General features: G+C 50.7%; 1 protein-coding gene across 1 annotated transcript in view; it reads left to right on the top strand.

Moving 5' to 3' along the window:
• The first annotated feature begins 5318 nt into the window (after positions 1-5318).
• Positions 5319-26776, top strand: part of LOC116948499 (sprouty-related, EVH1 domain-containing protein 2-like) — a 66055-nt gene continuing 44597 nt past the window's right edge. Inside the window, exon 1 of the mRNA XM_032965228.2 lies at positions 5319-6318. Within this exon, the coding sequence (XP_032821119.1) occupies positions 6293-6318 (26 nt within the window). The 5' untranslated portion in view covers positions 5319-6292. The remainder of the gene's footprint in view (positions 6319-26776) is intronic.

Consider the following 26776-nt stretch of genomic DNA (forward strand, 5'->3'; position numbering starts at 1 on the left):
TCCCGACCCTGACAATGCCTGCATATTTGGAGTTTGCACGTTCCCCCCTCCTTGATCGCGTGGATTTTATTCCGTGTCCTCCGGGTTTTCCCTCGGCATTTAGAAACACGCGTTTAGAGTATTTTTCTGCGATACATTTCCACGTGATAAGCCGCTTTGTTGAGCTGTCATTTGTGGCCAGGTCGCTTCTGAAACATAAGTTAATGTACCTCAGTCGGGCTTTACCTGGTAAGATTAAAAAGTTTAGTGTAATTTGTATATTTAGTTTTAAGTTATTTGTTTACCTTTAATGCACTTTGCACTTTTATTCGTGTGTTTGTACTGTTTGTTGTTGTAACGTTCTGACCCGCCCCTACTGGACATCTGTGAAAAAGAGCTTTATAGCTCATCGGATTCCAGCAGTATAAATACATATTCAGCTTCTGATACCAATCGGTCAAACGTCTCAAATGTAATGACATCTTTTTCAGCGTGTGCCTGGATGGATAAACGCCCCTTTAGTTCCGATTTGCTCAGCAACTGTTACAGAAAAAAAACACATTTGCTCCATGTGGAACGAGTGTCCTTGGGTCTCCACGTGTGTGCACAACCAGGTATCCTGACGTTCTGACGCGACTACAGTCTGCAATCGTGCTGAGAATTATGTACTGGATATATTCAGCTGTGATTTGTATAAGTGGTTCTACATTGTTAAATAAGGGACAGCACACACACGTGATACACACACATGCTTGTGTATGTGTTTGTGGGGAACGGTAGTGTAGCGGTTAGCGCGCTGCGCTACGAACCGGGCCATCCGAGTTCGACTCCCGCTCACGGCGATTATCTGAACCGGTCCTGGGCCTCCCCTAGGTCGAGTCAGCCTCAAATGAGTATCCGGTGCGGTGTGTAAAAACATCGCCACTGGGGAGACAAAGGCGGCCGGGCGTGGTGCTGGCCACCCACCCCCTGGTGTGCCGTCCAGGCCTTCATAGGTGCTTACTCTTTGGTTCTATTGGGTAAAGTCACGTAGGTAAAAAATAAATGAAGGGTGAAGGGACGATACCGCTTGTGTTGTGGCCGAAACGTCGTGATTTTTGTTATTTTATTTTTTTACCTACGTGACTTTACCCAATAGAACCAAAGAGTATGGATCCTAGCAGTCACGAAAGCTTTAAATCTAGAATTCATAGGTGCTGCTCGCTAAGAGCACGTGCCCCAACAGTTCGTTCGGGCTATATGGGAGTTGTTTTTGTATTCGGTGCAGCTTGTGTGGTTGAATATGAATCAACGGCGAAACGTGGTGGCTTCTAGGGCTGAACGATTTGGGGAAAAAATGTATTGCGATTTTTCTGACATTGCGATTTGATTTGCGATTGATTTTTTTTAAGTCAAGCTTCAGTTCAATATCACTCTGTAATAGATTTAAAACGTGATGGAGCATTATCACATGGTACCATCAAAATATTAACTTCTCTATACAGTATATTCTAATGCAAAGATGAGAATTTAAAAGATATAAATTGCTTCCAACATGTATTTATTTTAAAAAATGTAATTGAAATAGAACAATCAAACATAGAACAAGTTAAATAAATAAAGTTATAATAAAAAATAAAACAATTCCAATAAGAAGGTAATATGACTTTTCAAATCTCAAAAAATCGCAGCCTTTGCGATTTGCTAATCGCACTGTTTCAAATGCGATTTCGATTTGAAATCGATTAATCGTTCAGTCCTCGTTGGCTTCTTTAAGCACGCGGCGGTCTCTTTTTTTCTCTCCCCGTCAACGAGCCTTGACAGCTGCTCCGTCGCGTTTTTGGTCACCGCAGCCACCGCAGACCGCCTGCCAAAGATTTCCTTCTCTGTTCCTAATTGTTACTTTTGTTATGTTACTTTATTGTACTTTCTTCCTCCCACCTCCGACTTTACCCCAAACCTCGCCCAACCCCCACCGCCAGTTGCCATCCCCTCCGCCTCCTCCTCCTCCTCCCCCATCCAGCCTCTCTCTCTCCCTCCCTCCACCTCCCACCGGGTTCCTCTCAACATATGGCTGGGGGCGATGTCAACAATAACAACAATAACTATAACGAGACGGGCGTCGATAGAGACGTCTTTAAATAGTACGCACGCACGTGAGAATTAGGGGGAGCTGGGAATAAGTCCCTGCGGGGTGCAGCCTCGGCGTTGGCGAGCTATAACGAGGGCGTGCTCCTTGATAATCTTTGCCTTTGTTTGGCGTAGCCCGTGAAAGACATTCATAGGCACAGGCAATAATAACGCAGATCGCACGGCGTGAACTGACAGGCAGGGCCCGTGAAATTATCTGGGTGCAGTTAGAATTTTAAAGTTCTCGAGACGAGGAATCTCTTTTAAGACGTCTGCCCAGTGAGGAAGAATCACCCAAATACCCTCTAGAGGGGCTTTCAAAGCTCATTCCTGGTTAGATTAACATTGAAGCGGCGTCTAATCCGTGTGCAGCTACAAGCCAGTGATTGAAATTCCACATTCGTGTGGTGGGGGCAAGTATATCTATAATGTAACCACTGTTGACTTCTCTACAGAGGGCAACTTATTTTTGCGACCCTATCGGCAATGGTGGCTGTCCACTTCCAGGTCCTACCCAGCTGTGGCGTGAGAGCTATTGGAGGGCTACACCTCCACCTCTATTCATAATCCAGATAATGAAGTGCAATTGGCGATAGTGAGGTCCACTGTTTCATGCCATTCGAATGTGTTGAGACGATGACGATCGCATGAACGATGAGCCCAGCTCAGCATGGGGTACATGGCGAGGGCGTGTGCCGGGTGACCCTTGACCTCCGAACCCGGAGCTGACACCGATGGATTGGGGATGGACCGCGATAGCAATGGTGTCGGAAGCCCACCGATATTTAATAAGACCGCCCTGCTGATGAGACCCAGAAAGTCTAATCCCGAACAGAGGTTTCTATCGAACAAAGTCTTCTGGAAAACCTTGTTCGAGAAAAGTCCACCGGCTAATGGCTCTAAATAAATAGATGGTTCCCATAGGCAGACTTTGTAGCAGTCGGCAAACCATTTACCTGAGTAGTGTGTTTTGGGACTTGAGAGGGATCTGGATGTGGTTAGTGATGAAAGAGATAATGGTGCAGTAGACGAGAGCCCTGAGACCGGGGTTGATGATCGCATTATCTTTAAAATGCGGCTGCTTTTTGTTCAAATTTGGTTCCCTTCCCCACACCGCCAATTAACACGGTTGGCTACGTACGGTGGGAAAGAAGTTGAACGTACGGACGTACCAGCTCCGGCAGCTGTGCGATGTGGGAGACTTTGTGCTCGGACTCAAGCGACATTCACTTCGTCTGAAACAAGACGGTATACACATGACGATACACGTTCACGCGATGGTTTACGAAGGTCGGCTGCCGAGGTTCGGTGTGTCCAGGTGGCCTGGGAAGCGAGCCGTGCCCCACACGACGAAGAGAATGGTTGGGATTCGAGTGTGGCTCTGTTGGAGACAGGACGACGTCGACATCGTCGCAATGCAGAGAGACTGCAGTGGCTGCATGGGCGCTGCGGTGGCTAGGAGATGTTTACTACCTCGCCTGGTATACAGGAGGTCGTGGGTTCGATCCCGGCCCTGAAGCCTGCTGTATATTTGGAGTGTGCGTGTCTCCCTCTGTCATCAGAATCAAGGTGGCTAGGAGATGTTAACTACCTCGCCTGGTATACAGGAGGTCGTGGGTTCGATCCCGGCCCTGAAGCCTGCTGTATATTTGGAGTGTGCGTGTCTCCCTCTGTCATCAGAATCAAGGTGGCTAGGAGATGTTAACTACCTTGCCTGGTATACAGGAGGTCGTGGGTTCGATCCCGGCCCTGAAGCCTGCTGTGTATTTGGAGTGTGCGTGTCTCCCTCTGTCATCAGAATCAAGGTGGCTAGGAGATGTTTACTACCTCGCCTGGTATACAGGTCGTGGGTTCGATCCCGGCCCTGTAGCCTGCTGTATATTTGGAGTGTGCGTGTCTCCCTCTGTCATCAGAATCAAGGTGGCTAGGAGATGTTTACTACCTCGCCTGGTACACAGGAGGTCGTGGTTTCGATCCCGGACCTGAAGCCTGCTGTATATTTGGAGTGTGCGTGTCTCCCACTCTCATCAGAATCAAGGTGGCGAGATGATGTTTACTACCTCGCCTGGTACACAGGAGGTTGTGGTTTCGATCCCGGACCTGAAGCCTGTATATTTGGAGTGTGCGTGTCTCCCTCTCTCATCATAATCAAGGTGGCTAGGAGATGTTTACTACCTCGCCTGGTATACAGGAGGTCGTGGTTTCGATCCCGGACCTGAAGCCTGCTGTATATTTGGAGTGTGCGTGTCTCCCACTCTCATCAGAATCAAGGTGGCGAGATGATGTTTACTACCTCGCCTGGTACACAGGAGGTCGTGGTTTCGATCCCGGACCTGAAGCCTGCTGTATATTTGGAGTGTCCGTGTCTCCCTCTCTCATCATAATCAAGGTGGCTAGGAGATGTTTACTACCTCGCCTGGTACACAGGAGGTTGTGGTTTCGATCCCGGACCTGAAGCCTGCTGTATATTTGGAGTGTGCATGTCTCCCTCTCTCATCATAATCAAGGTGGCTAGGAGATGTTTACTGCCTCGCCTGGTATACAGGAGGTCGTGGTTTCGATCCCGGACTTGAAGCCTGCTGTATATTTGGAGTGTGCGTGTCTCCCACTCTCATCAGAATCAAGGTGGCTAGGAGATGTTTACTACCTCGCCTGGTATACAGGAGGTCGTGGTTTCGATCCCGGACCTGAAGCCTGCTGTATATTTGGAGTGTGCGTGTCTCTCTCCCCGTGGTCGCGTGGATTTTTCTGCAGGGCCCTCCGGTTTTCCCCTCCACATTTAGAAACGTGCGTTTTAGAGTATTTTGGCTGCTGTACATTTCCACACGATAAGCCACTTCGTTGAGCTATCATTTGTGATAGCCAGCTCGCTTCTGAAAAAAAATCTACTACATAGATCAACGGGGCCTTATCGTTTAGCATGGGGACGTCTGTATTAGAGGGAGGGGGGGGGGGGGTGGACAGCGCATTGCAAAACAGAGGCAGCAGGGCCTCTACACACAGCACAACACACGCTGTGACAACAGTGCAACAGGAGCAATGGGGCCGCAGTTACTAACACAGCGGAGAATGCAGAGGGAGGGGAGGGTATGGAAGGGAGGGTATGGGGGTGTAGAACTACATACGGGGGTGACTCGGCGCATGACTACAACGCGGTGAGGCGGTCCGTTTCCGCTCTGGCTTCCGCTCGGAAGCCCTAACCCCCCCCCTCTCTACCCCCCCCCTCTCTGCCCCCAGCCCCCCTCTCTGCCCCCCCCTCCTCCCCTCCCTCGCGGTGCAGCAGCAGCAGCCGCCGGATTGTGCACGAGTCCGTCAGGCAGAGGGGTCGTGGATTGCGAGCGTGCTGGGCAGTGGATACTCAAGCGCGACACACACACACACGGCTCTCTGTGTTACATACCACCTACTCGTAGGTACACACACTGGGTACACACACGTGTGTATTATATACGCTGTAGAGATACGTACGTACTGCAGAGATATACCGTATTCAGGTCGACACTACGACTGCTAGCCATAGGATCTTACACATTGATGATACACGTACGTACAGAGATATACACGCATCGATATATACTGTAGAGCCGATGCCGTTTCGCAAACCAACACTCATGGACGCACTGGTGGTACACATACACGGCTATAGATAGGCATCTACACGTACGGGATACACACACACACGATACATATTACACGAACTCGCACGCACGCGTACCGATTCTCACCGCGCAAATTTCGGGCTCGTCGCTCGATACACGCGCACGTACGCACGTACGCGTTCCCCATATACAAACCTACTCGCCACCACACATACACACACGCGCGTATTACATACATAACAAAAGCACACACACCGACGTACAGATATGTAGCTGTCATTAGACACGCGCGCGCGCACGTACACACGTGCGCACACGGGACACACACACAGAGTGTTACAGACGCGAAGCAGTAACAGGGCTGCAGCAGCAGCAGCAGGAGGATGTGAGCGGCGGGCAGACAAGCCGGGCTTGCTCCTAGCTCTCTCTCTCTCCTCTAACCCACCGTTACCGCGCGCGCATCTACTTCCACAATCTACATCATCGTCATCATCTTCTTCCTCTTCGTCGTCTGCTGGGGTTTTGGAGGGTGGAGTGCGGGGGGAGCCGCGAGAGGGGCCGACATGATGCGTGTGACGCTGCTGCCGGCTCCGAGGACATGAAAGATGAGCGAAGAGGCGCGCCCAGATGAGTAAGTGGCAGGGACGAGGGCCCCCTTCTGCACCTCCCCACACCTCCTCTGACCACCACCTGCTCCATCAATACCCGTCCATTCAGTAACCTCGTCCATCTAGAAACCTCTCATGTTCTCCCTCCTGCCTTCCCATCGTCATTCGTCAAAAATCCTTCACCGCAATGTTGGTCTCGATGGTCCAGAATCTCCAGTAATTTCCTCCCATCTGTCTCTTGAATCCTAAACAACGTCCAACTATTTACCTCCATCCTCCTCCGCCCTTCATTCCTCACCACATCCTTCGCCATCGATGCAGCTCGTTCGTCTCGATATCCCCTCCTCCCAACGCACCCAGCGGTTCCAACGCATCACCACGCGGCCGATGTCCCGTTCCCTCCGGCATCTCCATCCGGCAGACACTTCACAATCCTCCATCCATCCACGCCGCTGTCGCACTCCGGTCTCCTCCACACCAACACCTTCACGCTCAGAGCTCCCCTGCACCATCTCCCTACCCCCCCTACTCCCTTCGTCAACAACTTTCCTTCCCACGAACAGACCCCCCTCTCTCTTTACGCCGCTCTCTCTCTCTCGTCTGTTCCACCGGGGAGCCCGCAGACACAGCCGTGCGTGTCCTGTACATGTCGTGTTTCTGTAAAGGGAGAGTAAGAGGCTGTTCCAGTGTTTCCCAGTGTGAGGACCGAGGAAGGAGGGCGGTTGTGTTGCTAAGAGGGCACACGGGGAGATGACCCAGAGAGAGGTCGGGGACCTCCCAGGATTGGGAATGAGATTTCCGGTAGAGATGTACAATTGTTACTCCTGGGATGGTTTGAGCGGCCGCTCTCACTAATGGGACGCGCGCGCGTGTGGGAGAGGATAAATCTAGAATTGTGGGAGAGGTTGTTGGGTCGCTTTTGAAGAAAGCAAGGATGGTGTCACCAGCCCGCTGGGCCAAGGAGGCCCGCGGGTTTTACAATCACTGGAGCGGGAGGGACCCCCGATGGAGGGCAAGGGAGCCCCTTCCCTTTGCATCGGGGTACAGAAAGGTGGTCGTGCGAGAGGAGGCTCTGGAGATGGAGCAGCAGCAGCATCAGCAGCAGCAGGAGGAGGAGGGACTGGATGTGGGAGGGATGGACGCGTCTTGTGGGATCGTCTGAGCGGGCTCTCTGGGTCCGTGCCCAGGGGCGGGAGAACGGCGATGGAGGAGCAGCAGGAGGAGGGAGGGAGGGAGCAGGAGGGAGGAGGAGGGAGCCCGCCAGGTGCCGCCATTCCGCCCAGAGAACCCGCCATGTTTTTTTATCAATCGCTCTCATTAGCATAGGAAGAGTCCATTCATGAAACGCGCAGTGGCGGAGTCGGCGTCGCCTCTCGCCACCGCTGCGGCGGAAAGCGCCCAAGGACCGCAACGGGCCGTGGCCGTGACGGCCATTTAACGTTCACCCCCCCTCCACCTCCTCCTCCTCATCCTCCCTCCTACTCCATCCCCCCCCGGCCCTCCCCTGGAAACACCGTCCATGTTCTCGACAAAAGAACGCCGTGAAACACGCGCGCGCACTGTACCAGGGCTGCCCCATTAGTATGGAGGCTGCGTGCCTCGCCGTGTGAGTGTGTGCGTGTCTCCCCGTGTGAGTGTGAGTGTCTCCCCGTGTGAGTGCGTGTCTCCCTGTGTGAGTGTGAGTACGTGTCTCCCTGTGTGAGTGTTTCTCTCTCCGTGTGAGAGTGTGTGTCTCACCGTGTGAGTGTGAGTGCGTGTCTCCCCGTGTGAGTGAGTGTGTGTGTCTCCCCGTGTGAGTGTGTGTGTGTCTCCCCGTGTGAGTGAGTGTGTGTGTCTCCCCGTGTGAGTGTGTGTGTCTCCCCGTGTGAGTGTGTGTGTGTGTCTCCCCGTGTGAGTGAGTGTGTGTGTCTCCCCGTGTGAGTGAGTGTGTGTGTCTCCCCGTGTGAGTGTGTGTGTGTCTCCCCGTGTGAGTGAGTGTGTGTGTCTCCCCGTGTGAGTGTGTGTGTCTCCCCGTGTGAGTGTGTGTGTGAGTGTCTCCCCGTGTGAGTGGGCGCGTGGGGGCGGTGGCGCAGCGGTTAGCGCACTGCGCTATGACGCGCCCCCGGCGGGCCCGAGCGAGGCGTTCGATTGCAGCGTTGCGGACAACAAAAACCCAGTCACGAGCCTCCCCTAGGTGGACTCGGCCTCAAACGAGTACCACCTGGTGCAGCGTGTAAAACAGAGACCGGGGAGACAAAGGCGGCCGGGCGTAATGTGCCCCCCCCTTTCCACAACCCTCGTGTGCGGCCTTCATAGTTGCCCAGCCCGTGAAATAAAACCTTGGGGGAGTCTCGGCCTTTGTGCGCGCGCGCCAGTATGGTGCCAGCATTATTTTTGACCGCTTTTCATTCATAAATGCCCAGGCCCGTTATATATCCGTGCCGCTGTCTCAACGGCGACTTCCGCCACCAACAACAACAACCTACCGCGACTACCAGCAATAGCCTCGATCTCTCCCCCCCCTCCCCAAGCACGTTCACAACCACACACAGAACGCAGCCACCACACACACCACCACCATCCACCCACCCACCACCACGACTGCCACAATACCCCTCCCCCCACCACACTTGCACCCCAACCCCGCTCGTTCCACCACCAAAACCACAAGACAAAGATCACCCGTATAGCCTTTGAAACAGACTCTTGGGGCAAAGGGCTGCGAGTGAGAAAACACGAGGGTGTAGGGGTGGCCAGTCCCACGCCCGGCCGCCTTTGTCTCCCTAGTGGCGATGTTAACACACCGCAGCAGGTTACTCATTTAAGGCTGAGTCTACCTAGGGGAGGCCCGTATTTGGTTTAGATAATCATCATGATGTCGGTGGTAGCCGTGAGCTGCAATCGATGTGGGGGCGACGACGCGATAACCACTACACTACCGCTCCACACACACACACCACTACTAACCACTACACTACCACTCCACACATACACCACTACTAACCACTACACTACCACTCCACACACACCCCACTACTAACCACTACACTACCACACACACACCACTATTAACCACTACACTACCACTCCACACACACACACACACCACTACTAACCACTACACTACCACACCCCACACACACACACACCACTACTAACCACTACACTACCGCTCCCCACACACACACACACCACTACTAACCACTACACTACCACACCCCACACACACACACACCACTACTAACCACTACACTACCACTCCCCACACACACACACACCACTACTAACCCCTACACTATCACACCCCACACACACACACACACCACTACTAACCACTACACTACCACACACACACCACTACTAACCACTACACTACCACACCCCACACACACACCACTACTAACCACTACACTACCACACCCCACACACACACCACTACTAACCACTACACTACCACTCCCCACACACACACCACTACTAACCACTACACTACCACTCCCCACACACACACACCACTACTAACCACTACACTACCACACCCCACACACACACACCACTACTAACCACTACACTACCACTCCACACACACACCACTACTAACCACTACACTACCGTTCCACACACACACCACTACTAACCACTACACCACTACTAACCACTACACTACCACACCCCACACACCACTAGTAACCACTACACTACCGATCCACACACACAAACACACCACTACTAACCACTACACTACCACTCCCCACACACACACACCACTACTAACCACTACACTACCACACCCCACACACCACTACTAACCACTGCACTACCGCTCCCCACACACACACACACCACTACTAACCACTGCACTACCGCTCCCCACACACACCACTAATCACTACACTACCACTCCCCACACACACACACACCACTACTACTAACCACTACACTACCACTAACCACTACACTACCACACCCCACACACTCACACTACTACTAACCACTACACTACCGCTCCACACACACACCACTACTAACCACTACACTACCACTTCCCACAAAGCCACACACACCACTACTAATCACTACACTACCACTCCCCACACACACACACACCTCTACTAACCACTACACTACCACACCCCACACACACACCACTACTAACCACTACACTACCACTCCCCACACACACACACACCACTACTAACCACTACACTACCGCTCCACACACACACACCACTACTAACCACTACACTACCACTCCCCACACACACACCACTACTAACCACTACACTACCACTCCCCACACACACACACACCACTACTAACCACTACACTACCACTCCCCACACACACCACTACTACTAACCACTACACTACCACTCCCCACACACACACCACTACTAACCACTACACTACCACTCCCCACACACACACACACCACTACTAACCACTACACTACCACTCCCCACACACACCACTACTACTAACCACTACACTACCACTCCCCACACACACACACCACTACTAACCACTACCACACCCCACACACACACTCCATTACTAACCACTACACTACCACTCCACACACACACACACCACTACTAACCACTACACTACCACTCCCCACACACACACCACTACTAACCACTACACTACCACTCCCCACACACACACCACTACTAACCACTACACTACCACTCCCCACAAAGCCACACACAACCACCACTACTATCCACAGCCACAATACCTCCCCATCTCCCAACCCCACTCATTGCACCATAAAACTGGCATGGCACACGAGGGGGTGGGTGACCAGCACCACGTCCGGCCGCCTTTGTCTCCCCAGTCTGGGATGTTTACTGCACACCGCACCCGGTCCTCATTTGAGGCTGGGGGAGTGCCAGGCCCGGTTGAGATATTCGCCACTCTTATTGATCGTGAGCGGGGAATCGAACTCTAGTCGCTGGGTTCGTTGTGCAGCGCGCTAACCGCACCGCCACCGCCCCCGCCCTCCCCACTCATTCCACCACCACAACCACGACAACCACCGCCCCTCCTCCTCCTCGGTGGGGGGAGACGTACGTGGCAGCCTCTCCGGGCTGACATAAAAACACGAGGCGTTTTTATTCCCTGCATTTGAATCTCCAACCCCCCACCCTCCCCCCCCCATTACACAGCTGAGAATCCACACTGAGTCGGATAAACACTGTAATCACGCACAGCCCGTTTCAATCCACTGCTGGATGGAAGGCCCCCCCCCCCCCAAAGCGTATCGGTGGCGAGGGGTTTGTCATGGTGGCTTGCCGCATTCACCAGCGTGGCGTTCCCGGGGTCTGGTGGAGAAAGGCAACAACATCATTGCCTCATTTACAAATGGAGGCATGGTGGACACGGCAGAGGAACTTTGTGTTCAATGTTGAGTATAGTAAGTGCTGTCTGTTCATTTTTGGGGGGGAGGACGGGGTTGGCGGTGGGGGGCACTGCCACACTCGCATGCTCTTGTGAATTTATTCACCGTCTCTGACGTCCGCTTCGAAGCAACCAGCAGCAGCGCACTTTTGATAATTCCTTGAAAATGTCAACCAGGTGTCGGGACACGCGTCCAAACTTTTTTAGCTTTGTGGAGACCGGCCCAGTTGGGTGGCGAGATTGGCATAACCGCTCGGCAGTACAGCCATCGATAGCGGCAGGAGACCGCATCGGTGTTCATTGCACACCCATCGATGTCTCGCATTGCGATTTCAGTTCGTATTATTATTGTTAAGCAACCGCAGAACCTCGCTGGTTACAGTGACAACCCCCACTGTGATGCTTGACATGTGCATCACGCACGCACGTGGAGACACTTCCAGAATTAAACAGCACGATAAATTAGCTCGTTTCACAAATCATAACTCGTAAAATGCCCAATGCATTTTCGCAATCGGCCATAACGCAAAGCACATTGCACGTACAGTGGACAAAACTTGGGCCAACTACCGTGTTGAACAGACAACGAATTGCGGATGTCTGTTCAGAGTGTGCGACACTTGACACTCGCGGGCCTGCGTGCATGCGCTTGCAACCTTCTGGCGGTTTAAAACACTGTACGTGCAGACACTTTTTTTGAAGGTTTAAATGCACCTTGAAATTAATAAATAGCCGAGGTGGATAAGAGGGCAAGTACAGCCTGCTGGCAGCGGAACACTGTTGTGACTGACTGTGGAGAGGCAATGCTGCAGAACGGTTAGAGAGAGAAATGTTTACTGGGTAGAGAGCCCATTCTGTTTGTGCTGGCAATGAAAAGGACCTTTAACCACCACCACTACTAACAACCCCTACCTCAATCTGAGACATGGTTATGTTGGCAGATGCCACGGAACATGTTTTGCAGTGGCACTGCTGGAAATGGCCAGGTACAATTTGAGTTTGTGGAAGCGCGGAGAAGTAATATCGGCGGCGGTCCGACTCTGCTCTCCGTGGGGTCGTCTTTGGGTGGACCGGTCCACAAATGAGATGATTGTTACGGACGAAGCGAGCGGTTCTCAAACAAAAAAAAAGGGGACTTTTACGTCCGAGCCGTGCCGCATTATTTTTTCGCGACACCTCTTTCAAGCAACGACGACGGCGCAATAAAACGGTGGCTCGCCGTGGCCTTTTCGATGAGCCAAGGAGCGGTGGCTCTGCCATCACATCTGGCTCAGTGCCACCATCATCTGGCCGCGTACTCTTTTCCGTCGGGAGGTTTGTCGCAGGACGCTAATCGCTGCGGTGTCACCGATGTTTCTCATGGCTTGCACCGGAGATCCTTAGGACAAGGATCGGAGTGAGTCCCTGGGATTGAATGCGCGACACTTTGGGTGAGAATGGTTCTGGGTCACCCTGTCCTCGGTCGGTACAAATCACTTAATTTGGACAGCCTGGGATGAAAGGCCATTGTAAGGTTGCTAGCATACGCTTGCGTATGGTTGCAGTGGGGAGCGGTAGCGCTGCAGTTAGCGGCCTGGGCTACGAACCCGGCAGCTCGAGTTGGATTCCCACTCAACGGCCAACACCAGTGACGATTATTTGAACCGGTTCTGGGCCTCCCCTAGGTCAACTCAGCCTAAAAAAGTGCCTGGTGCAGTGTGTAACATCCTCACTGGGGAGACAAAGGCGGCTCGGCGTGGTGTTGGCCACCCATCCCCTCGTGTGCTGTGCTGGGCTTCATAGGTGCTCGCTAACAGCACTTGCCCCAAGTCTGTTAAAGGCTGTGCAGGGGATCTTGGACTTATGGTTGAACTTCTGTAAAATTCACGTTTAAATTGGCGTCATTGACTGCTTCTGCAAGTGGGGGGGGGGGGGTACTTTTCTGTATTTCACATCTATAGCATTAGACATTTTTACACTAGCCAGCAAAGCGGAAGGCCATTAAGTGGCTAACTGTGAAAGAGAATTGGTTACAACATTACAAGTCAAAGTGATTTACTGCTCAAATGAGCATTGAGGCGTTGTGCTCATCTCCTGTTTACAGCCCTGAGCCAGTGGTGGAATTTCCACATAACTATGGTGGGGGCGAGTCTATCTATAGGACAACCATTGTGGACTTCCCTTCAAAGTAGTAGTGATATCATGGGACCCCAGAGGGATGATGGGCCGAGTCAATCAACCTCTACCGCTGACACCACCCGGCCAAGTTTAGCCACCCAACGTACAAGACTTTTCCCACGTTGGAGCCTCTTAAATTCACAATATGGACAAGTTCTGAATTTAAAATGCCAGTTTGCGGTCAAGCAACATTCCATCACCGGAGTCAACAGTGGGCTTGAGCTATATGGCCTCTTGCCGTGGCAATGTGTAATTTTCACCACTGGCCGAGGAGGGGGGAGGGGGCTGCCAACAGAGGTGGTCCACCACCGCTACCCATGCTTGTTTGTGGCACTTTGGCTTCAAGTCGTTTGCCATATTGGGTGCCACGGTGGCTAGCTGTTAACTACCTCGCCTGGTATACAGGAGGTCGTGGGTTCGATCCCGACTCTGACGCCTGATGTATATATGGAGTGACCATGTCCTCCCTGTGGTCTCGTGGATTTTTATTTGGGTCCTTCGGTTTTTTTCCCTCCACATTAGGAAACATGTGTGTAGAGTGTATTGGCTGTTGTGCATTTCCACGTGATAAGCCACTTTGTTAGGCTATCGCGTGTGGCCAGGTCGCTTCTGAAAAAGAGCTATATATAACTCAGTCGGCCTTACCGAGTAAAATAAAAAAGTGAGTATATTCAGTTTCAGTTGATTTATTTTGACATAGCCCTGTGAGCCATTCTGCTCTTGAATCGGGTGCAACCACAACAAACAAACAAACAAAAAACACGAACAAGAAAACATCTTAAAGTGACTATGTGACTGTGCAAACAGAAAATCCATGAAAAAACATCAAAATATTCCTGAAAAAAAATCCCAGTGGGATGCAAGTCAAAGAACAACAACAACCACAAGACAACTTAGATTAAGGCCGTCAGTCTAACTCTGTACTACAACAAAACAAACATGTCCAAACCAAAAAACGTTTTCGAAATCACCAAAAAATAAAGCCATAATTGCAACGTAACAGTGATCATAGAGACTGTGACCGAATTTTTACAATAAACTACAATAAATATCACGAGAGGTGTGGTAAATTGTGGGCAGCCATACACTCCACAGTCCCATCAAGACCATTTTTTTAAAGAAAAATATGTATGAAAAATGCCCCTTGTCTGTGGCAGGGAGAATGCTGTTTACTGTTGGGCACCGCATTTAATTGTGTTTGTGGTCTAGAGGCATCAGGCCCAAGGAAGTATTACTTAATCTCAAGGGTTGCTGGTCTAATGAGTCTATTGCAGACAAAGTCTATTGCAGAGACATCCCATCGTTAATTAGAACTCTACCGCCTGTAGCTGTGACGAGTGGAGGTCTGTGCATTGTCTGCCCACCTAAACGTTAGCTCTGACATCTCTGAGCTCAATGGGAAAATAACGTGAAGTAATTTTTATTCTTTGATTTAAAGCTTTCGTGACTGCAGTAATTCATATTCTTAGCTCTTTCGGTAAAGTCACGTTGAAGGGAAACAATAAAATAATAAAATATATAAAACAATAAAAATTCTCACGACGTTTCGACCATAACACAAAACGGTCGTCATCACACCTGATGAAAACGGTCGTCATCACACCTGATGGCGACCGTTTGTGTTATGGTCGAAACGTCGTGAGAATTTTTTATTGTTTTATATATTTTATTATTTTATTGTTTCCCTTCAACGTGACTTTACCGAAAGAGCTAAGAATATGAATATAATTTTAATTCGTCATTTTTTTTTTACAATCGTGCTTTTGGCATCGTGCAGTTGTTCAATTTCAAACCCTCACGGAGCAGTGCAATGTTCCCCATATTAGAAAGCGACGTGCAGAAGGTGACACCGCAGAACTAATTCTGAGATCCTATCACGTGACCTCGTATCTGCGCCAGGGCTGCTGCTGCGCGCCACTTTCCTGCAGACTCTGCAGTAGATATTTCACTGCATGGCAGTAATAACTGAAACTTGGATTCTTCCCAAAATTAAGTCTGAAAAACAAAACTAAACAAATGTTCACGTGATTTGTGTGTTTCGTGGTCATTGTTGATAGGGCTGAAACCATCAACTGACTGCGCTTGAGAAAGCAGTGTAAATCTGGATGATGACTGTCCAGATTTGAACCCTGGATGCCAGCAGCAGTACCGCCTCAGTCCTCTGAACCCTGAAACCGCCCGGCCGCCACTTTCGCAAGACCACTTTTCGAACATCCTTTTTCTGAGTGTGGTAATCAGTGACCGGGCGTGAGAACACTGAGCAGAGCTCGCTCAAGAATGGACAGAATTGTCCGTTCCTTGGGTTGGGACTAAAACCCATGAATTCCATTGGTTCAGTGCCCGAATATTGGCATTCAACACCATGGAGACACCTTACGACATCATTTTGTTGATATTTTAAGGCTCATAAGATAGCCGCTACACTGGTACACCAGTCGGTCAATAATACCTGGTCCACGGTCACAATGGGGGACAGTTTCTAGAAACTTTGCATTCGTGGAATCCCATTAAAACAAAACGATGGTTTTGTTCCGGTGGCCCGGGAACAGTGTGTGTATATATAGACGTGAGCACGGTACAATACAGTGTTGTAGCGCAACAATGCCAGCTGGAGCAGAACGGAATCCCAAGCGGATGTACTCGGCGCAGAGCAAATACCAACGCTCGTTGCTACATCGGAAACCGTTTCTCTTTGTACTTGTTGTATTTTTGAGAACTAAAAGAGCGATAAAGCGTCACAAAAGTCACGGCATGCGCGGAATCAAAACAAACTGCAGTCGTTCAGAATCGCCATTTGCTTTGTCCGCGTTTTCAAAGAAATAGCTGCACAAGCGGTGATATTGGCGCAAACTGGTTTTTTTTTGCCAGGTCATGTTGCTGATGCTATCGGTCCCATTTCACAAGGAAGTGAGATTAGGCCAAAAGGTTCACTTGATGTTGTACTGTATTTAGGATCGGGAAAACAAAAAAAAAACTCGCTGTTCAATATTTTTCATGTACGTATGTTGAACCTCTTCCGCACCGTACGTAGCCAACCGTGCCAATCGGAGGTGCGGGTGCAGGACAACAACAAACTAAACACAAAAAGGGGTTGTAACGAAAGTATTTCTTTCCAGTTCTAACAGATTATACACAAGTAAAAACAATATTTTATATGGTTATGTTTTTAACTCACACCTGCACTGGAGCTGCATTTCCCCACAACCCTTTTGTAATTCATGGGGCAAAATTTGGGGTGAAAAAAAGATGAATCTTAAAAAGTTGCCACCAGTTGTATTAAAATTTAATTCTTCTCTGTATCAGGCAAAAAAAAACGAAACAAAAACTCGAGTGATATTCAGTCATGGAATGTTGCAGAGGCAGCCAAAACATATATCGCATTGGGGAATAACCACGCTGGGCGAAACTACAGAATAACTTTGGCTGTGTTTTCGAAGGGCCCCTTTTGCCAGCCAATTTTAACGTCACGTGCCCCCTTTTTTTCGGCGTAGTTGTGGAGTTTTCTTGATGCCTGCCGCCAACAAAACTCGGACGTTCCGTTTCTTGGAGCGGTGACGTTGTTCGGTGACGCCGCGTCCGCCTCCCGTTGCCGGAGGTTCGCCGTTGGAATGTGGCAGGCCACACCTTGGTTACGCGGCATTGGAAACTTTATTCATCCTTGGAGAAATCCGATGGGCTTTGAAGCTCTTTTTCAAACGTCCAGTAGGGGCAGGGTCAGAAAGTTACAACAAACGACACAAAAAAAACCTATAGGAGTACAAAGTATAGGAGAGATAAGCAAATCGCTTAAAAATATATATAAAATACTACGCGCCGTCTGCTTCAGTAGACTTCAAAGTTCTCGCGACGTCATTCGAAAAGAGTAGGCCATTGTGTTCCAGCGTTCATGGCTCAAATATACCAACATTTTAATTTGATTACAGTACCTGCAAATTCCTCGACAACATCTGCCCCAACTGTGAAGCTACTGCAGACTTTGTGTGTTAGACACAGACTTTGTGTGTTAGACACAGACTTTGTGTGTTAGACACAGACTTTGTGTGTTAGACACAGACTGTGTGTGTTAGACACAGACTTTGTGTGTTAGACACAGACTTTGTGTGTTAGACACAGCGCCTTCGTGGTACCCTTGCGCTATGAGATTGGCGCAAATGCCCAATGTACGCAACTATAGTAAACCCTTGTTAATTCGACTCACATGGGGCTCTAGCCTTGCCGAATTGTCCAATATTCTGAATAATGTACAATGGTACACTCCCCCCCATTGGCTCCTGCCACAATTAAAAAAAATCTAAATTTGTTTTCCCAAACTCTTCACACACCATACGCATTGACACACTGCATCAATTCTATAAAAAAAAAAACTTTGGATTTGTCTCGCAGACCAAGGGATTTATACTTCAATCCCTTTCTCTTACTTCTTGATGTGGGTGTAGATGGCATTTCTGAGAGGGTTGGCTTGCACAGAGTGCACAAACGAGGTAAGGTCCAAAGCGACGGGTCTGCACTAATGTTCGCCACGCGGTACGCGTGGTTAGCGTTAGTGCGGCGTCGCTCCACGTGTATGCCGAAATTGGACCATTAGCTACGGCAATTCGGCTCGTGGCGAATTACTTATACTGTACTGCATATATGCCGAAAGTGCAGCCATGCCGAATTAACCCAAATTATGAATGATCAAATACTGAAATAAAGAGGTTTTACTGTCTATCAAATCCCGGAGCTGCGATTAACATTTTTTTTTATACTAAAAAGCAACCCGGTTTATTCTGTGAATTCTGTCTGTAGCCGTGAGTGACTGTAATGAAACTATCAATTCACCTCGCTAGAATTTCAGTATTAATCTCGGGTTGCCTTCCGGGGGATCTCGAGCTGTGTCCCAGTTTTTCTGACTGACGTTGTAACCACCAACAAACAAAATCTCACGTAGACACGGCGCTGGTGTGCTGCGTTCAGTGGTGACGTTACTCGAGGCAGGCTCTCGAATTCCTGACTTAGCCACCAGCGTGAGTCACGGCTACCCTTGACGGCATTACCACCACCGCTTGCCCCTGCTACCTTCTCATCCAGATTATCAGACGGCACACTCCCCTCCCCCCACCCCCATGTATTTTGAGGCAAACATTGGGGGGTGCTGCGCCTGGTGATCCGGTAGCGCTGTGAAGAAGGGACATTGCCCAACATTTTTTCTACCCTTTCTACACTTATAAGGCGGTGTTATTGACGGATGTGTTGCGGTTATATTTTTTTGGTGCTCGTGCACCGCTGCCAACACAGCAGCAGCAGCAGCAGCGTCGCCAAAATAATTTGCTTTTTAATCCAGTAGGTGTATGCGTGCGTGCGTGACCAGAATAGTATATTGGCTCCGAAGAGTACGGTAAGCGTCGACCGAGCCACATCTGCGGTGAGTCACGGCACAGAATCTGCTCCCTTGACAGAATTGCCACCACTGCCGCCAGGAGGAAGGTCGCTCATCGTGAGATCGCCGGCATCGTGAAGAGACGAGTCCTCCGCGAGCGAGCGAGCGCGGTGACGTCGCGGGCGTGCGGCGGAGAGCGCGCGGATGACATCCTCGTCGTGATGCGTTTCTCGGAAGCTCCGTCTCTCGCAGGCGCTCCGTCTCCTAGGGACGCGCCTGCCTCTCGCCTCGTTGATGACGTCTCGCGAGCGATCGCTATACAGATAGTCCCCGAGTTACGATGGTCTGACTTACGATATTTCGATCGTACGATGGCGATAGCGATACGACAAAATTCTATTAAATTGCAGTTCATATAGGTAGGCTAAGAATTTACCTTGGTTTTTACTTTACATTTTACTGTTCAATACAGTATTGTAATTGATAAATACATACAGTATATAGTTGATACAGTACGGTACTGTAAATTGCTCTATTTTGCTAAATTATCACCATTCCTTACGACTCCTGGGTAGGCTAGGCCATCTTGGACTTACGATATTTTTGACTTACGATGGGGTTGTCGTAACGCATCTCCATCATAAGTAGAGGACTACCTGGTACAATGAAAATAAAAGTCCGAGCGGTGGAAACTTTGCGGCTAATTACTGTTTATTCACGTATGTGCAACTATACGGTCGCCACCTGTCCTGGATTCCCAGGGATCGTCCTATTGTTGGAGTGAGGTCGCCTCTTATCCTGGGATAGCTGGTCAGTCTTTCCGTGACATTAATATTCCTCTTTTTTGTCAGTCGTGCAATAATGCGCCGCAATAATGCACCACGCAAGGGAGAGTGAATGTACTTGCCTAAAGTTATCCCCCACGCGCACGCGGTATTGTGAGATATCCTTCCCACGTCACGTCCCGGTGTTTTGTATCTCAGAGGTGGCATCCCCACACCCCATCCCCCACGCACGTACAGCGGTGCACAATCCCCCGCCGGGGTTTACATTGCCCTTGTCGGGCTTTGGTGGCAGCTCTGCCCCTGGGGCCTCGAGGCAGGAGCAAGCGCGCTTTACGATTTGAGAAATAGCCGGCCGAGCGACGATTGAAATCGTCCTCCCCCAACCGGTTACGCGGCAAAACGAGCGGACGTATTGTGGCCGACGGTGAACTCTTCGTGTCCGGGCCGGGCCTGCTGGGCAAAGCGCCGCCAAAACAGCCGTCACACACGCGCACGCACACACACGTACACACGCACAAACACACACACACGCATAAACACACACGCACACACACGCGTAAACACACACGCACACACGCGGCACGCACACACACACGCATTAAATTAACGGTTTTGTGACGTGTGTGTGTGACGTGTGTGTGTGACGTGTGTGTGACGTTTGTGTGTAGCGTGCGCTGGGGAGCGGTAGTGCAGCAGTTCGCGCAAATGCGCTGTGAACCACAGCGAACCTAGTTCGATTCCCGTTCACGGCCAATACCAGTGACGATTATCTGAACCGGTCCTGGGCCTCCCCTGGGTCGATTCGGCCTCAAATTAGTCCCAGGTGCGGTGTGTAAAATCATTGCCACTGGGGAGACAAAGGCGAACGGGCGTGGTGCTGGCCACCCCCACCCCCTTGTGTACCGTTCCGCCCTTCGTAGGTTGATACTCGCTAACAGCACTTGCCCCAACAGTGTGTTCAGGCTACACAGGGGATCTTTGTTTCTGGCGTGAGCTTCAAGTAATTCCCCAGAAAGATTTTAGTGTTGCCGAGAAGTCGTTTTCCACTCGAGGTGATAAGTCATTGCACGAGGCATCCCTCACCGAGCCTCAAGACTCTCCATTCAGGAGGAGGTTTTCCTGCCCGTTCGGCATATTTTGGCGTCATCCTTTCGCGTTGATTTGTGCGTGGAGGTTTAGAAGCTCTCTCGCCGGCCGTTGGGGGACGCTCCTCATCCCTGTGGTTGGAACCGATCTAAAGTGCGATCCCCCCCCCCGCCCGGTTTACCAATTGCTATTTGTGGCTGCTGCATCATTCTGCTCGTTTGATTTCGCATCAACGGTCGCCAGTCGTCCATGGCCTGGGTCTGAAGTCGCGGTTCTCAGAAAAGGGCACCTCTTGCTTTGCGCAACTACGCCATCACTCCTCCGCCGATGAGCACGGTTGGTTACATACGGTGCGAAAGAAGTTGAACATACATACAGACATCTCCTGGCCTAGGGATTGGCACCGATTTTTTTTCATTAAAAGCTATAACCATGGAAGTTCCCGTGAGATGGGACCGATCGTTTGCAAGGTTGTTCAGTCTTGATTGACTCATAGCACACATGTCACGACACATATTCACACATTTAAAATCTGTAACTTTTTGGTATGAATTTAAACAATTAATATCAACAAGCAAACACGTACATATTTTTTTGGTATAAACAGTACGATAAGTCATGCAGCAAACACGTAAAAAAAAATTGGTATAAACAGTACGATAAGTCATGCACACCACCGGTTCATATGGGATGTATCTGCACGGTAACAGTTGCAAATGTTATGCCGGAGGGTTATAATTAAAGGTGTAAACAAGTTGAGACAGACGGAATATTCGAGTGTGTCTGTCGTTTGATTGGTTGAACCCATCGCTGGCGATGATTTCCTCGGGACGTTTCCAAGTGGCCACGCAAACGCCCCTCGGCTGTATTTGCCAAACGCAGGTCGTTTTGCGCCCGGTAACCCGCATTTGTCAATCTTAACGTAGAATACAACTTATTTTCAAGTCGCCTTTTGCGCTTGGACCTCTTCTGCTCAAGAAGAGAGGTGGGTCATGTTGAGCGCGGATCTATCCACTGGCGATTCAGACGACCAGCTTGGACTCTAACTCGGACTTGGAAGACACGGGGACGTGAGTTGAACGCTCGAGCTGTCCGGGCAGTGTCTGTGCCATGATGAGCCACGTGACGGTGCGAGGGGCCGCCCCACACGGAGCCGCTGGCCGTGTGGCTCGTGCCCCACAGGGATCCACTCATCGTCGTCGTCATTGTCACCGTCATCAGTGACCCTCTGCTGCGGCATGAATGGCTTCCCCACGCGATGCCATTTATTGTGGTATTGCAAAAAATACAACTAAACTATTTTTTTATTTTCTCAGGTAAGGCCCACTGAGCTATGTAGCTCTTTTTCAGAAGCGACCTGGCCACAAATGATAGCTCAACGAAGCGGCTTATCACGTGGAAATGTATAGCAGCCAAATACTCTAAACGCACGTTCATTCTAAATGTGGATGGAAAAACCGGAGGACCCAGAGAAAAATCCACGTGGCCAAGGGGAGAGAGACATGAAAACTCCAAATATACAGAAGGTGTTAGCGGTCGGGATTGAACCCACGATCTGCTGTATACCAGGCGAGGTAGTTAACATCTTGCCACCGTGGCGCCCCAGTCTGACATACAAACTGATCTCAATGCTTCCTGTCCACGGCGGCGATGATGATGATGGTGGTGCGGTTTCTCCCTTGGCTACCATTCCCTCACTTGTCCCGTTGTTCTTTGTGGCCCTGGCAATCCAACTGGCCAAGCCAACTTCGTGGTACGATACCTCCGACTTGGTGATACCGCCGACTTTGTGACACCACCGACTTTGTAACACTGCCGACTTTGTGATACCACCGACTTTGTGATACCACCGACTTTGTGACACCACCGGCTTTGTGATACCTCCGACTTTGTGACACCACCGACTTTGTGACACCACCGACTTTGTAACACCACCGACTTTGTAACACCGCCGACTTTGTGATACCTCCGACTTTGTGACACCACCGACTTTGTGACACCGCCGACTTATCCGAGTGCTCCTCTTTCTGTCACTTTGTGCTCTTCTGACTTCTGAGCGTGCATTTCTGCCCGCAGGTGCCTCCGGGCATTAATCACAGTTGCCGTCAGTTAACGCTGCGAGACCGAGCTGGGGGAAATATCAAAGTAGGATCCTCACCCCGGCCTGCACTGATTTATATTCTCATCGTCTGAGTTGGGGCCAGTTCAGGTGAAATATCCCCAGGAAGATCCTCCTCGTAAGAGGGGAGATGCATGATTTTCGTGATGTCCATGGACTTGTGGCCTTTGAATAAGATAAAGGAGCAGCCCTGCAATTACTTGCCCATATCCACTACTGGCAGAAGGGCCTCCACTAGAGGGAGCTCCAGAGAGCCCCTCTCCAGAGAGCCCTTCTAGTGACCCTGCCCTTGCACGCTGGCGAAGAGGTGGAGGTACCCACACTCTACCCCACCGCACGCCACTAACTGTGGTGTGCAAACAAGATGTAGGAGACTGTCAAACATTCTCACATTGTTCGTCACTTGGCCTGAATGCCATTCGTTGGCCAATCGAAATGTCGGTAAAAGCGTGGGGGGGAGGGGGGGGGTTTAAGTGTGTTTTTTAAGTAATATGGTTTGTAAATCAGCGGTTGACGTAATGGTGTGCAACACATTTCTTTCCGAGAAAGAAAAATCATTCTGTGCCGCGTCGTGGGGGGTATTCTGGTGTGCTGAATCGCTCTCTGCGATGCTACTGAAGGCCCCCCCCCCCCCGTAACCAAGGGCGACCACCATGTTGCCGTGCGGCTATCATCATCATCGTCTTCTTCTCCGACAGCCTCCCAGAAGGCCGAGGCGATGCAGGGAAATGCATTACACGGCCGCAGCCGCGGATGCCGCCGTCCGCGCATGTGGAAATGCGTTCGAGAGGAAGTGAAGTCCACACGCCGTTCGTCTGCGATGATCGGCGCGACGCGCGGCGCCCGCGGATTTACATTGGGACGCTTTGCACGTCGGCGCAGTGTCTGAGCAGATGGGGACGTGGCTGTGAAAATAAATGAAAAGGCTTAACGTGTTATTGCATTAGCAGGAAGTTGGGCGTACAGCGCTAAATCCTCAACGGGTTCCGTACTGTGGCGTTTTCTTCAATGTTGGCCGTGTCGGCATGATCTCGTTTGTGCTGCGGAATCCGCAACATCCGTAAACAAAGTAGCAAAATCAATACGTGCACAATTCATTCACCGATTTCTTACATCTGTGTCACCCCCCCCCCCACGTAGAAGTTTCTGTGCAGCCACACGGCCCACTGGGAAAGCATAATTCTAGCAGCATTGGTTCAACACACGCTAAACTCTGGACCGTTTTCAACATGCAGAGTCAGTCAGGCTACTCGCTCGAACCAATGCTGGTGAACTGCCAATGTTCAGGGTTTGCTTGTGCTGACCCTGATGCCGCTGAAATGACGTACTCCCAGAAGGCCGTCTTGGCTGATGGGAAGAGTAAAACAAATACTTTTTTAAAATGTAATGTAGAGGGACAGATTCGGGAAGAGAAGCGTCTTGTCCGCTAAATTATTTTTTATGTTCTCCACAACGCGGCCGAACGATTGTTTAGTGTCACAGACAAAGTAGGCCTCGCGGCTTCACACGCCCACACGATCAGGGTGAAGTCTGTGCCGCATAACCTGCTGCATTTAGGATCTTTTCGATATTTTCTGTTACGAAGCAAATTTTATTTTTATTATTACAGCGCGCGGGATTTAGCAATCGGCCGAGCTGCTGAAACGTAACGCGCTTTGTGTCAGTCCGCGAGATCATGTTTTGTTGTTGTTCAGACTCTGGCGGCAAAGTCCTCGGCGTTCGTGAGCTTATCACGTCTCTTGTGTGTGGGGCTCACCTGGCCGACTCCGAACGCCCGGGGACAAAATAATAAAGCGGGCGGCAGCCTAAACAAAAAGAACCCCGAGACAGATGCGGGCGATGCGGCAACACGCCCTCGTTATTATGGCTGTGAATTGTCCTGCAAGGCGCAAAGGTGTGGCTGGAGTTGCATGCGAACGGGTCCCGCAGCTCGCTTTGCCTGCGTCGTCTTTCACACGGCGTGCACGCCGAGTGTGAAGGGACCCCCCCCCATTGATGGTCGAGGTGGCTGTTCTTCTGTTCGTGCGAATCACGGTGGTAGCGGCCGATGTGGTTCAGAAGCTCGATGCCAACGTGGAGGTGTGTTGCTTGCCACGACGAGAGGGCTTCAGGAGAGAGAGTTTGAGTCGTTTTGCTGTTCCTCCTGCGTTGAAAGAGCGTGGACTACAGGCGTGCAGGAGCGGAGCCAGGATTTCAGGCCGGGGTGACATTCAACAAATGTTTATTTCAAGAATGATTAGAGAGTCAGGCTGTTGAACTAGACGCCATCGGTTGGCGACACACTCTGACAATGCAGTTGCACGGAGTTCGCCAGACCGAGTGTCGTACACTGGTACGCAGAATGTCACCCCCCCTGTCACCCCCCCGTCACCCCCCCTGGCTCCGCCCCTGCAGGCGTGTATGTTGAACTTCTTTCGCGCCGTACGTAGCCAACCGTGCTAATTGCTTAACGAGCATTCTTCCTACCAGAATTCGCTATCACGAGCAATTTTAATTTAGACCCGTATGTTCGCAAAACGAGCAACATGTTCGATTAACGAGCGCAGACTGATAAATCTGCGTGCCGTGGCAGCAGGGGGAGCACGGTGGCTCGCAGTTGTTTGTTTACCAGCTGTCCTGTGCTTGCCCACGTGTTTGGTCACGTGGGGGAGGCCTCGTGGTGGCACTGTAATGGGTGGTGGGTGGGTGTGGGGAGCGGTGGTGTCGCGGTTACGGCTCAAGCGCTACGAACCCGGCGATCCGAGTTCAATTCCCGCTCATGGCCAACACCAGTGACGATTATCCGAACTGGTCCTGGGCCTCTCCTAGGCCTACTCAGCCTCAAATGAGTACCTGGTGCGGTGTGTAAACATCGCCACGAGGGAGACAAAGGCGGTTGGGTGTGCGGTTGGCCACCACCCCTCGTGTGCTGTACCGGCCTTCGTAGGTGCGCGTGACCAGCACTTGCCCCAACAGTCTGTTCAGACGATACGGGGGATCTTGCACTGTGGTTCTTCGTATGCTGTAAGCGATACATTTGATGTTCTATTACTTTATTTTAAAAGCATTATTTGTATTTCTCACGTTCAAAGAGCTGTTCAAGAGTGTAACATTTTGGGGCTGAAAAGTATATATCAGCTTTCAACATGGGAGTCAATGGGAAATCGACGATCATTTAACAAGTTTTCTCTTAAAGACGAGCAATTTTCGCAGAATGTAATTCGCTTGTTGAGCGAGACAGACGCCTGTACAGTGGTTTACTCCTGGACATCTATAAACAAATATTCTGATTCTGAGTGTACGGTCCATCGTTTGGGTCGCTTTGGCCACATGGACAGGTACACGAGCAGGCCGATGCGCTCCTCTCGTTCACGACATGAACATTAAAGACACAAGCCACGGGAGTGCCATGTTGTGGCCATCGAGGCGGCCATCGAGCTCCGAGTAGCGTTCGTCCGAAGGCCACCGCACGATCAGGGGAATAACGTTTCACTTTTTATTGGCGATGAAACTGACCACAGTTTTGTTTGTTTACAATTTGAGTTGTCCACAGTTTGCTGACGCAGCGCGTTGCTTCTGCTGTCCAGTAAAACTGAAACTCTCATTCCCATTTC

This window comes from Petromyzon marinus, chromosome 33 (assembly GCF_048934315.1).
Source record: "Petromyzon marinus isolate PM22_M1 ecotype Great Lakes invasive population chromosome 33, UKy_Petmar_22M1.pri1.0, whole genome shotgun sequence".
NCBI classification, from domain to species: domain Eukaryota; kingdom Metazoa; phylum Chordata; class Hyperoartia; order Petromyzontiformes; family Petromyzontidae; genus Petromyzon; species Petromyzon marinus.